The sequence below is a fragment of the Scyliorhinus canicula genome, chromosome 17 (genome assembly GCF_902713615.1).
Source record: "Scyliorhinus canicula chromosome 17, sScyCan1.1, whole genome shotgun sequence".
Lineage (NCBI taxonomy): Eukaryota > Metazoa > Chordata > Chondrichthyes > Carcharhiniformes > Scyliorhinidae > Scyliorhinus > Scyliorhinus canicula.
This window is the reverse complement of record NC_052162.1, coordinates 2,472,088-2,485,651: the sequence shown is the minus strand read 5'-3', so window position 1 is coordinate 2,485,651 and position 13,564 is coordinate 2,472,088. Positions and strand designations below refer to the sequence as shown.

At 48.7% G+C, this 13,564-nt stretch overlaps 1 protein-coding gene across 2 annotated transcripts in view; it reads right to left on the bottom strand.

Annotated features, from left to right (window-relative positions):
- Positions 1-434: 434 nt before the first annotated feature.
- LOC119951679 (transmembrane 9 superfamily member 2-like) overlaps positions 435-13,564 on the bottom strand; it is a 158,630-nt gene continuing 145,500 nt past the window's right edge. Inside the window, exon 17 of one of the 2 annotated variants that reach the window (XM_038774902.1) lies at positions 435-1,463. In XM_038774902.1, coding sequence (XP_038630830.1) covers positions 1,396-1,463 — 68 coding nt within the window. In that variant the 3' untranslated portion in view covers positions 435-1,395. The remainder of the gene's footprint in view (positions 1,464-13,564) is intronic. The other variant, XM_038774903.1, reaches the window with a different exon arrangement.

Here is a 13,564-nt window from a genome sequence, read left to right as displayed (position 1 = left end):
TTGAGTTTTGGTAAGTGTCAAATTCTGTGTTTACAACCGGTGTGTACATGTTTCATGTTTAATAAAAGTCTGGCAAGTTCAAATGGTGAAATTTGTAAATGTAAAAACACTGAACAGAATCTGAAACTATTTCCCTGTAAATGATTGAAAAAGTGAAACATTTATAGTGAGTCCTTATTAACGACCCTCTTATGGACTGACCTCATTAACACTGCACCCCTGTATGCTTAACCCGATGCCGGTGTCTATGTAGTTACATTGTGTACCTTGTGTTGCCCTATTATGTATTTTCTTTTATTTCCTTTTCTTCCCATGTACTTAATGATCTGTTGAGCTGCTCGTCGTAAAATACTTTTCACTGTACCTCAGTACACGTGACAATAAACAAAATCCAATCCAAATCCAATCTTAAGAAAAAAGCTGGGCGAAAGAAGGTGATTCATCTCAAGTTTATTGAACAAAAATTGGTATATTTTCAAGACATAATCAGGCACTGCGGATAGATAACAAAGCCACCAATCTGTGCTATTTAACATACCAGTTAATGTGATACGTAATCAGCATACCCTTGCTCAAATTAATGTGGATCTTGGGACTATTTACAAAATGTCACAGTACAAGAAAATACAGATAAAAGAACATCAAATTTGCAGCTTTTGGGGAAGTGGGAACAATGTCAAATCTAATTTGAAATAGAAGGGGAAGCATTAGTTTACGTAACTCCATATGTATTTACATTAGAAAGGAAAGGGCAAAGGGTCTATGTACAATCAAGTGATATTATTGCAATTTCTAATAGAACTTAAATATTAATTTTAGTAGAATTATTCAATCACCTATTTAAGCACAAGCTTTGGAACTGGGAAGTACCAGGACACAGTGACTGGACTCTTTGGAATAAACACAGCAGGGGTCATTCCTCCACCTTGTGCTACCAGTGAGAAGCCTTGACTGGCGCAAGGGTGCACTGGAAACCGGAGGGTGCCGTTGTTGCCTCATATGATGCAGTTTTGGAAATCTGTGTCTACACATCCATCATGCCCTCCTGCTGGGCCAGGCCAACCCACCAATGGCAGGGAACTGGACAGCGAGCCCAAGCATGCACTAAAACCAACATGAAAAGATCAAAACCAATGTGCTGAATTACAGGCTTCTGAATTTACAGTTGCCAGCCCAAGCTTTCCCTGACCTGTTACTTTAACCATAAGTACATGATTGCAAATTGACAGTGACTGTGAACTAAACTATTGTTATTGTTATTATTATACTAAATTTGTAATTAAAAGGGAATAAAGTTCTCTAGAAAATTTTCAGGAATTGAAGCTATATGATAAATATCTTAAATGCAAAGAAAAAGAAAATGCACATCAGAGTCTGCTCCACACGGAATCATTATTAATCAACCTTCACGACACTATAAATCTTGTTGACGAACCAAAAACAGGCAAAAAATCCAATAGTCCCTGAAATTAAAAAAAAACACAGTTAGGGCAGCAAGAAATTAATGTCACTCGCACATGACAGTATTGCAGTCATCGAGATCTTCTAGCTATGATATAATCATCATTTTGGTTTCACTGGCAACTATAATGGGTTTTCTGGTCTAATTTTAGTCATTTCCTCAGTGTCGGTGTTTCACAAAAGCATTTGAGGAGTTTTAATTAATATTCATTTAATCGCAACACTATTCAAGGAAAGTGGCATACGACATACAGACTTGTTACAGCGTAAAATCACGTTCACCTATAGCCAGAATATTCAAAAAGTTTCTTTTGAAATAGATCATAGAATACTAAACAAAATCTAACTGAGGTATACAAGATATTAAAAGGTATTGACAAAGTAGACAGTGCGGATGCTTCCTCTTGTGGGACAATCTAGAACCAGAGGTCATAGTGATGAAGGGTAGCGGATTTAAAACACAGATGAGGAAAAATTACTTCTCTCAAAGGGTTATGAATCTGTGGCATTCACTGCCCCAGAGTGCGGAGGATGCTGGGACAGTGAGTAATTCACTGCCCCAGAGTGCGGAGGATGCTGGGACAGTGAGTAATTCACTGCCCCAGAGTGCGGAGGATGCTGGGGCAGTGAGTAATTCACTGCCCCAGAGTGCGGAGGATGCTGGGACAGTGAGTAATTCACTGCCCCAGAGTGCGGAGGATGCTGGGACAGTGAGTAATTCACTGCCCCAGAGTGCGGAGGATGCTGGGACAGTGAGTAATTCACTGCCCCAGAGTGCGGAGGATGCTGGGACAGTGAGTAATTCACTGCCCCAGAGTGCGGAGGATGCTGGGGCAGTGAATTACTCACTGTCCCAGAGTGCGGAGGATGCTGGGACAGTGAGTAATTCACTGCCCCAGAGTGCGGAGGATGCTGGGACAGTGAGTAATTCACTGCCCCAGAGTGCGGAGGATGCTGGGACAGTGAGTAATTCACTGCCCCAGAGTGCGGAGGATGCTGGGACAGTGAGTAACTCACTGCCCCAGAGTGCGGAGGATGCTGGGACAGTGAGTAATTCACTGCCCCAGAGTGCGGAGGGTGCTGGGACAGTGAGTAATTCACTGCCCCAGAGTGCGGAGGATGCTGGGACAGTGAGTAATTCACTGCCCCAGAGTGCGGAGGATGCTGGGACAGTGAGTAATTCACTGCCCCAGAGTGCGGAGGATGCTGGGACAGTGAGTAATTCACTGCCCCAGAGTGCGGAGGATGCTGGGACAGTGAGTAATTCACTGCCCCAGAGTGCGGAGGATGCTGGGACAGTGAGTAATTCACTGCCCCAGAGTGCGGAGGATGCTGGGACAGTGAGTAATTCACTGCCCCAGAGTGCGGAGGATGCTGGGACAGTGAGTAATTCACTGCCCCAGAGTGCGGAGGATGCTGGGACAGTGAGTAATTCACTGCCCCAGAGTGCGGAGGATGCTGGGACAGTGAGTAATTCACTGCCCCAGAGTGCGGAGGATGCTGGGACAGTGAGTAATTCACTGCCCCAGAGTGCGGAGGATGCTGGGACAGTGAGTAATTTTAGGAGGAGATAGACAGAGTTTAAATCAGTGGGTTGAAGGGTTATGGAGAACGGGCAGGAAATTGGAGTTGAGGCCGAGAGGAGATCAGACGTGATCGTATTGAATGGCAGAGCGGGCTAGGGTGCTGAATGGCCGACTCCTGCTCCTAGTTCTTATGTAAAAGGGTAGTTATTCAGATTGGCAGAAAGTTGGGTTCCACAAGGATCAGTGCTCACTCATCTGCTGCTCACAATTGACATTAATGACTTGAACTTTGAAATCAAAAACACAGTTTCAAATTTGTAGTTGACACCAAATTTGAGGGAATAGTCAATACTGATGAGGACTGAAACAATTAAGGGGACATTAATTAGCAAATCACAGAATCCCAGAGTGCAGAAGGACATCATTTGGCCCATTGAGTCAGCCCAACCCTCTGAAAGAGCACCCTACCCAGGCCCACTCTCTGTAAACCGGTAATCCAACCTAACCTTTGGACACAAAGGGGCAATTTAGCATGGCCAATCCACCTAACCTGCACATCTTTGGACTGTGGGAGGAAACCAGAGCGCCCGGAGGAAATTCGATTGGCACTTCATAGCATCCAGATATTATCATGAAGTTGAATAATTTCAGATCAAAACCTTTCCATTAATTCACGGGATCTGTTCGTTATTAGTAAGACCATCTTTTATTGCCCACCCTTAATTGCCCTTGAGAAAGTGGCAGCGAATCACCTTCTTGTTCACCAGCAAGTAGTTGCTCACTACTCAGACTGGGCGAGGAAAGATTCAGAATCACCAAGGAGGCCATTCAGCCCATCGAATCTACACCGACCCTCCGAAACCTAGGTCAACATCCCCATCCTATCCCCGTAATCCCGCACATTAATCATGGGCAATCCACCTAACCTGCATATCTTTGGACTGTGGGAGGAAACCCACGCAGTCACGGGGAGAATGTGCAGACTCCGCACAGTCACCCGAGGCTGGAATTGAACCTGGGTCTCTGGCGCTGTGAGGCAGCAGTGCCAACTACTGTGCCACCTAAGGCACGTTAGTAGAACAAATGGGTCTTGACCACAATCTGATGGTTGCCTGATCATCATTACTGATACCTGATTTTAATTTCACACTCAATACACATTTCCCAACTGCCATGGTTCGATTTGAACTCAAATTGCAGGATTATTCATCCAGGTTTCAGGAATACTAGCCCAGTAACATAGCCACTACGCGACCCTGTTCCCATCATTTCCAAATGCAAACTGTTGACCATTCTGTTGACCATTATAGGCCGGTTAGTCTTACTTCGGTGGTCGGTAAGTTAACGGAAAAGGTCCTGAAGGATAGGATTTATTACCATTTGGAAAGATGCAGCTTAATCCGGGATAGTCAACACGGATTAGTGAAGGGTAAATCTTGCCTCACAAATTTGATTGAATTCTTTGAGGAGGTAACTAAGTGTGTAGATGAAGGTAGAGCAGTTGATGTCGTATACATGGATTTTAGTAAGGCATTCGATAAGGTTCCCCATGGTTGGCTCATGAAGAAAGTAAGGAGGTGTGGGATAGAGGGAAATTTGGCCAATTGGATAAGTAACTGGCTATCACATAGAAGACAGAGGGTGGTGATGGATGGAAAATTTTCAGACTGGAGACCAGTTACCAGCGGTGTACCACAGGGATCAGTGCTGGGTCCTCTGCTATTTGCGATTTTTATCAATGACTTGGAGGAGGGGTCTGAAGGGTGGATCAGTAAATTTGCTGATGACACCAAGATTGGTGGAGTAGTGGATGAGGTGGAGGGCTGTTGTCGGCTGCAAAGAGACATTGACAGGATGCAGAGCTGGGCCGAAAAATGGCAGATGGAGTTTAACCCTGATAAGTGCGAGGCGATTCATTTTGGTAGGAAAAATTTGAATGTGGATTACAGGGTCAACGGCAGGGTTCTGAGGAATGTGGAGGAACAGAGAGATCTTGGGGTTCATGTCCACAGATCTCTGAAGGTTGCCACTCAAGTAGATAGAGCTGTGAAGAAGGCTTATAATGTGTTAGCGTTCATTAACAGGGGGCTTGAGTTTAAGAGCCGTTGGGTTATGCTGCAACTATACATGACCCTGGTGAGACCACATTTGGAGTATTGTGTACAGTTCTGGTCACCTCACTATAGGAAGGATGTGGAAGCATTGGAACGGGAGCAAAGGAGATTTACCAGGATGCTGCCTGGTTTGCAGGATAGGTCTAATGAGGAAAGATTGAGGGAGCTAGGGTTTTTCTCTTTGGAGCGGAGGAGGATGAGAGGCGACTTAGGAGGTTTATAAGATGATGAGGGGGATAGATAGAGTGGACGTTCAGATACTATTTCCTCGGGTGGATGTAGCTGTTACACGGGGGCATAACTATAAGGTTCAGGGTGGGAGATACAGGAGGGATGTCCGAGTGGTTAGGGTGTGGAATCGACTGCCTGATGTGATAGTGGAGTTGGACACTCTAGGAACTTTCAAGCGGTTATTGGATAGGCACATGGAGCACACCAGAATGACAGGGAGTGGGATAGCTTGATCTTGGTTTCGGACAAAGCTCGGTACAATATTGAGGGCCGAAGGGCCTGTTCTGTGCTGTACTGTTCTATGTTCTATGCTCTATTCTGTGATATCCATTTACAGCTCTTTTAGAAATATTTTGTTTCTTTACTTTTCCATTGCCATCTCCTTTTGCCTTGCATCATTATCCCTTTCAGCATTTCATCTCCATGCATGGCATTAAGGGTAAAGTAGTAGCATGGATAGAGGATTGGCTAATTAATAGAAAGCAAAGAGTGGGGATTAATGGGTGATTCTCTGGTTGGCAATCAGTAGCTAGTGGTGTCCCTCAGGGATCAGTGTTGGGCCCACAATTGTTCACAATTTACATAGATGATTTGGAGTTGGGGACCAAGGGCAATGTGTCCAAGTTTGCAGATGACACTAAGATGAGTGGTAAAGTGAAAAGTGCAGAGGATACTGGAAGTCTGCAGAGGGATTTGGATCGGTTAAATGAATGGGCTAGGGTCTGGCAGATGCAATACAATGTGAGGTTATCCATTTTGGTAGGAATAACAGCAAATGGGATTATTATTTAAATGATAAAATATTAAAGCATGCTGCTGTGCAGAGAGACCTGGGTGTGCTAGTGCATGAGTCACAGAAAGTTGGTTTACAGGTGATTAAGAAGGCAAATGGAATTTTGTCCTTCATTGCTAGAGGGATAGAGTTTAAGACTAGAGAGGTTATGCTGCAATTGTATAAGGTGTTAGCGAGGCCACACCTGGAGTATTGTGTTCAGTTTTGGTCTCCTTACTTGAGAAAGGACGTACTGGCACTGGAGGGTGTACAGACGAGATTGACTAAATTAATCCCAGAGCTGAAGGGGTTGGATTATGAGGAGAGGTTGAGTAGACTGGGACTGTACTCGTTGGAATTTAGAAGGATGAGGGGGGATCTTATAGAAACATATAAAATTATGAAGGGAATAGATAGGATAGATGCGGGGAGGTTGTTTCCACTGGCGGGTGAAAGCAGAACTAGGGGGCATAGCCTCAAAATAAGGGGAAGTAGATTTAGGACTGAGTTTAGGAGGAACTTCTTCACCCAAAGGGTTGTGAATCTATGGAATTCCTTGCCCAGTGAAGCAGTTGAGGCTCCTTCATTAAATGTTTTTAAGGTAAAGTTAGGTAGTTTTTTGAAGAATAAAGTAATTAAAGGTTATGGTGTTCGGGCCAGAAAGTGGAGCTGAGTCCACAAAAGATCAGCCATGATCTCATTGAATGGTGGAGCAGGCTAGAGGGGCCAGATGGCCTATTCCTTATGTTCTTATCTCTCCTGCCTTTCAGGCTATCACAGAATTTCCAGCCCTCCCATGTTCCCTGCCTCTGCAATTGCTTTAAACCCAATACACCTTATTCCAGTACTGATGAAAGGTCTTCAACCGGAAATGTCGACTCTGTTGCTCTGTTCACAGACCCGAGTACTTCCAGCAAAAATTGTTTTTATTGCAGAAAAATAGAGTTTTATTTATGCTTTGGATGTTGGTGTCATCGGCATGTTTCCCAGCTCTACCACCCCTTCAGGCAGAGGGTTCCAGATTCCCATCACCCTCTGGGTGAAAAGGTCTTTCCTGAAAGGGGCAGCACAGTAGCACAAGTGGATAGCACTGTTGTTTCACAGCGCCAGGGTCCCAGGTTAGATTCCCTGCTGGGTCACTGTCTGCAGAGTCTGCACGTTCTCATCGTGTCTGCGTGGGTTTCCTCCGGGTGCTCTGGTTTCCTCCCACAATCCAAAGTAGTGCGGTTAGGTGAAGTGGCCATGATAAATTGCCCTTAATGTCCAAAAAAGGTTAGGAGGGGTTACTGGGATAGGGTGGAAGTGAGGGCTTAAGTGAGTTGGTGCAGACTCGATGGGCCAAATGGCCTCCTTCTGCACTGCATGTCCTATGAAAGCCACTCTAAATCTCCTGCCCCGACCATAAATCTATGCTTCCTGGTTACTGATCCCTCTACGAAGAGGAAAAGCTTCTTCCTATCTACCTTATTTATGTCCCTCATATATTTGTACACCTCAATCAGGTGTCGTCCCCCCCCCCCTCCCCCCACCCCCAGCCTTCTCTGCTCTACAGAAAACAACTCCAGCCGAGCCTGCTTCTCTTCATAGCTCCAGCCCAGGCAACGTCCTCTGCAGTCTCTACTGCAACCACATCCTTCCTAGTGTAACAGCCAAAACTGCACACAGTACCCCAGCTGCGGCCTTACCAGCGTTTTATACAGCTCCATCATAACCTCCCAGGTCTTGTATTCTATGCCTCGGCTGATAAAGGAAAGTTTCCCTTATGGCTTTTTAACCACCTTATCCATCTATCCTGCAGCCTTCAGGGATCTTTGCACATGAACCCAAAGATTCCTCTGGTCCTCTGTACTGCCTAGCACCATACCGTTAAATTCCATTTGCCACGGTTTTGCCCACCTGACCAGCCCATCTACATTATCCTGTCATCTAACTAAGGATTTCCTCCTCGCTATTTACCACCAATTTCCATGTCCTATCTGAACTTACTGATTATACCTCCCATATTCACATTATGGTGGCAAGGTAGCACAGTGATTAGCACTGTTACATCACAGCGGCAGGATCCCGGGTTCGATTCCCGGCTTGGGTCACTGACTGTGCGAGTCTGCATGCTCTCCCAGTGTCTGCGTGGGTTTCCTCCGGGTGCTTCGGTATCCTACTACAAGTCCCGAAAGACATGCTCCCACAGGTGAATTGGACATTTTGAATTCTCCCTCAGTGTACCCAAACAGGCGCCAGAATGTGGCGATTAGGGGCTTTTCACAGTAACTTCATTGCAGTGTTAATGTAAGACTACTTGTGACAATAAAGATTATTACAATAACGTATACTATAAACAGCAAGGGTCCAGCAGTAATGTCTGAATACACCACTGGACACAGGTTTCCAGTCACAAAGATGATCTTTGACCATCACCCTACCACTTAGAACATAGAACATTACAGCGCAGTACGGGCCCTTCGGCCCTCGATGTTGCGCCGACCTGTGAAACCATCTGACCTACACTATTCCATTTTCATCCATATGTCTATCCAGTGACCACTTAAATGCCCTTAAAGTTGGCGAGTCTACTACTGTTGCAGGCAGGGCGTCCACACCCCTACTACTCTCTGAGTAAAGAAACTGCCTCTGACATCTGTCCTATATCTATCACCCCTCAATTTAAAGCTATGTCCCCTCGTGTTGGTCATCACCATCCGAGGAAAGAGACTCTCACTGTCCACCCTATCTAACCCTCTGACTATCTTATATGTCTCTATTAAGTCACCTCTCAGCCTTCTCCTCTCTAACGAAAACAATCTCAAGTCCCTGAGCCTTTCCTCGTAAGACCTTCCCTCCATACCAGGCAACATCCTAGTAAATCTCCTCTGAACCCTTTCCAAAGCTTCCACATCCTTCCTATAATGTGGTGACCAGAACTGCACGCAGTACGTCAGGAGCGGCCGCACCAGAGTTATGTACAGCTGCAGCATGACCTTGTGGCTCCGAAACTCAATCCCCCTACTGATAAAGGCGAGCACACCATATGCCTTCTTAACAGCCCTATTAACCTGGGTGGCAACTTTCAGGGATTTATGTACCTGGATGCCGAGATCTCTCTGTCCATCTATACTACCAAGAATCTTGCCATTAGCCCAGTACTCTGCATTCCTGTTACTCCTTCCAAAGTGAACCACCTCACACTTTTCCGCATTAAACTCCATCTGCCACCTCTCAGCCCAGCTCTGCAGCTTATCTATGTCCCTCTGTATCCTATAACATCCTTCAGCAGTATCCACAACTCCACCGACCTTCGTGTCATCTGCAAATTTACTAACCCATCCATCTACACCCTCTTCCAGGTCATTTATAAAAATGACAAACAGCAGTGGCCCCAAAACAGATCCTTGCGGTACACCACTAGTAACTGAACTCCAGGATGAACATTTGCCATCAACCACCACCCTCTGTCTTCTTTCAGCTAGCCAATTACTGATCCAAACTGCTAAATCACCTTCAATCCCATACTTCCTTATTTTCTGCAATAGCCTACCGTGTGGAACCTTATCAACCGCCTTACTGAAATCCATATACACCACATCAACCGCTTTACCCTCATCCACCTGTTTGGTCACCTTCTCAAAAAACTCAATAAGGTTCGTGAGGCATGACCTACCCTTCACAAAACCGTGTTGACTATCGCTAATCAACTTGTTCTTTTCAAGATGATTATAAACCCCATCTCTTATAACCTTTTCCAACATTTTACCCACAACCGAAGTAAGGCTCACAGGTCTATAATTACCAGGGTTGTCTCTACTCCCCTTCTTGAACAAGGGGACAACATTTGCTATCCTCCAGTCTTCCGGCACTATTCCTGTCGACAAAGACGACATAAAGATCAAGGACAAAGGCTCTGCAATCTCCTTCCTGGCTTCCTACCACTGAGCCAATTTTGGATCCAAATTGTCCTGTATCCAATGGGTTCTGATGATCTTGAGCTATCTCACGTGGGGGCCTTTGCCAAAAGCCTTATTGAAGTCCATGTAGACTACATCAACTGCACTGCCCTCATCTGCACATCTATTTATCTCCGCAAAAAATTCAATCAAATTTGTTAGACATGATCTCCCCTGAAAAAGTCATGCCGACTATGCTTGATTAGTCTTTGCCTCCAAGTGCAGATTAATTCTGTCCCACAGAATATTTTCCGTTAGGACTTCCAGTTGCGGCTATGCAGAGCTAAGCCGCACGTTCGGCAGCTCCCGCTATTTAGGGACTTTTGGGCCGTTTCGAGGGCCCCAAACGGCGCTGTTTCTACACATCCCGGTGGGGGAAGGTGCCTGGAAGAACTTGCCCCACACTATATGGTGCTCACCCGGAGTGGGAAGAAGAAAAAGGCTGCAGTAACTCCCCCAAAAAAACGGGGGAAGAAAAACAAAATGGCGCCGGCGCTCCCGCTATTTAGGGACTTTTGGGCCGTTTCGAGGGCCCCAAACAGCGCTGTTTCTACGCATCCCGGTGGGGGAAGGTGCCTGGAAGAACTTGCCCCACACTATATGGTGAAAAAGGCTGCAGTAACTCCCCCAAAAAAACGGGGGAAGAAAAACAAAATGGCGGCCGGCGCAACACCCAAGGACTGGTGGAAGTGGGCGCAGGAGCTCGTGGGGAAAGTGGAGTTGCACGAGGCACTTCATAAAAAGTGGCAGGACCACGTGGAGGAGCTGGACGTTCGCACGAGGCGAAAGAATCTAAGGATCCTGGGCCTGGCGGAGGGGCTGGAGGGGTCGGATCTCCCGTCGTACGTGACCACAATGTTGAGCTCGTTGATGGGAGCGGGGTCCTTTCATTTGCCCCTGGAGCTCGAGGGAGCGCACAGAGTGATGGCCAGGAGGCCCAAGGCAGGTGAGCCCCCGAGGGCGGTGCTGGTGCGGTTCCACCGATTCAGTGACCGGGAGTGTGCGCTGCGCTGGGCCAAGAAAGAGAGGAGCAGCAAGTGGGAGAATTCGGTAGTGAGGATCTACCAGGACTGGAGTGCGGAGGTGGCTAAGCGGCGGGCCGGGTTCAACCGGACGAAGGCGGTGCTTCATGCTAAGCAGGTCAGGTTTGGAATGCTGCAGCCTGCGCGCCTGTGGGTGACATACAAGGACCGGCACCATTACTTCGAGTCCCCGGAGGAGGCGAGGGCCTTTGTACAGGCGGAGAAGCTGGACTCGAACTAGGGCCTGGGGACATACTTTGGCCGGCGTTGTTTCCGCTGTGGCTGTTTTGTTCCAACTGTTTCAACTTTTTTTAACTTTGACATGTGTGTTATGTATGCTGGTTTTCTGATAGGTTTTGGCGGGAGCTGCCGGGGTCAGCAGAAGTCAGCTGACTCACGGAAGTACCATGGAGGGTGCGTCGCGGCTAGGAGGGGACCCAGCCTTTTTGGGGGGGGGGGGGGGGGAATACCGGGTTGCTGCTGGAACGACTAGGAAGAAGCCGATGGGGGCCCCGGGGGGGGGGGGGGGGTGGGAAGAGGAGAGGCGCTATCGCCATGGGGAACGGGTCGAGCGGGGTGTGCTGGCCTGGGGCGAACATCTGCCAAGCTATGGCTAGTCGGCGGGGGAGGGGGACGGGTTGCCCTCTGATCCGGCTGATTACCTGGAACGTGAGGGGGCTGAACAGGCCGGTTAAGAGAACTAGGGTGTTCTCCCATCTAAGGGGGTTGAAGGCGGACGTGGCTATGCTCCAGGAGACCCACCTGAAGGTGGCGGACCAGGTCCGTCTGAGGAAGGGGTGGGTGGGGCAGGTTTATCATTCAGGATTGGGCGCGAAGAACCGGGAGGTGGCGATCCTGGTGGGGAAGAGGGTGGCGTTTGAGGCGGCTGAGGTGGCGTCGGACAAGGAGGGCAGATATATTATGGTGAAGGGTAGGCTGCAGGGAGAGAAGGTGGTGCTGGTTAATGTATATGCCCCGAATTGGGATGATGCTGGCTTCATGAGGCGATTGTTGGGCCGCATTCCGGACCTGGAGGCAGGGGGCCTGATCATGGGGGGAGATTTTAACACAGTGCTGGATCCCCCACTGGACCGGTCCAGTTCAAGGACGGGTAGGAGACCGGCGGCAGCCAAAGTGCTGAGGGGATACTTGGACCAGATGGGAGGGGTGGATCCCTGGAGGTTTGGGAGACCGAGAGCGCGGGAGTATTCCTTTTTCCCTCACATCCATAGGGTTTATTCCCGAATACACTTTTTTGTCCTGAGCAGGGGATTGATTCTGAGGGTGCAGGATGCCGAGTACTCGGCCATAGCGATTTCGGACCATGCCCCGCACTGGGTTGATCTGGAGATGGGAGAGGCGCGGGACCAGCGCCCGCTTTCGCGCCTGGATGTGGGGATGCTGGCGGAGGAGGTGGTGTGAAAGAAGGTTCGGAGAAGCATTGAGGGGTATCTGGATACCAATGATACGGGGGAGGTCAAGGTGGGGATGGTCTGGGAGGCTCTGAAAGCAGTGATCCGGGGGGGAGCTGATCTCCATCCTGGCCCACAGGGAAAGGAGGGAGAGGAAGGAGAGGGAGAGACTGGTGGGAGAGCTTCTGGAGGTGGACAGGAGATATGCGGAGGCACCGGAGGAAGGGTTGCTGGGAGAACGGCGCAGGGTGCAGGCCAATTTTGACTTATTGACCACCAGAAAGGCGGAGACACAGTGGAGGAGGGCGCAGTATAGGAGTATGGAGAGAAGGCGAGCAGGATGTTGGCGCATCAGCTCCGTAGGCGAGATGCGGCTAGGAAAATTGGGGGAAGTGAAGGATGGGGGTGGAAATGTAGTGCAGAAGGGGACAGAAGTAAACGGGGTCTTCAGGGACTTCTACGAGGAACTGTACCGGTCGGAACCTCCGATGGGGAGAGAGGGGATGGAGAGCTTCATGAACAGGGTATGTTTCCCAAGGGTTCAAGAGAGGCTGGTAGAGGGGCTGGGGGCGCCGATAGAGTTGGAGGAGCTAGTCAGGGGGATTGAGCAAATGCAGTCAGGTAAGGCCCCGGGGCCGGACGGGTTCCCGGCAGAATTTTACAAAAAATATGCGGACCTGGTGGTGCGAACTTTCAATGAGGCGTGGGAGGGGGGGGCTTTGCCCCCGACGACGTTGCCCAACCTCTCGTGGTACTACTGGGCGGCCAACGTGTCGATGGTGCTTAAGTGGGTGATGGAGGGGGAGGGGGCAGCATGGAAACGGATGGAGAGAGCCTCCTGTGGAGATACAAGCCTGGGGGCCCTGGTAACGGCGCCGTGGCCGCTCCCTCCCACGAGGTATACCACGAGTCCGGTGGTGGCGGCTACCCTCAAGATTTGGGGGCAGTGGAGGCGACACAGGGGAGAAGTGGGGGGCTCGATGGAGGCTCCGTTAAGGGGGAACCATAGGTTTGTCCCGGGGAACATGGATGGGGGATTTCAGGGATGGTATAGAGCGGGCATTAGACAGCTGAGGGACCTGTTTATC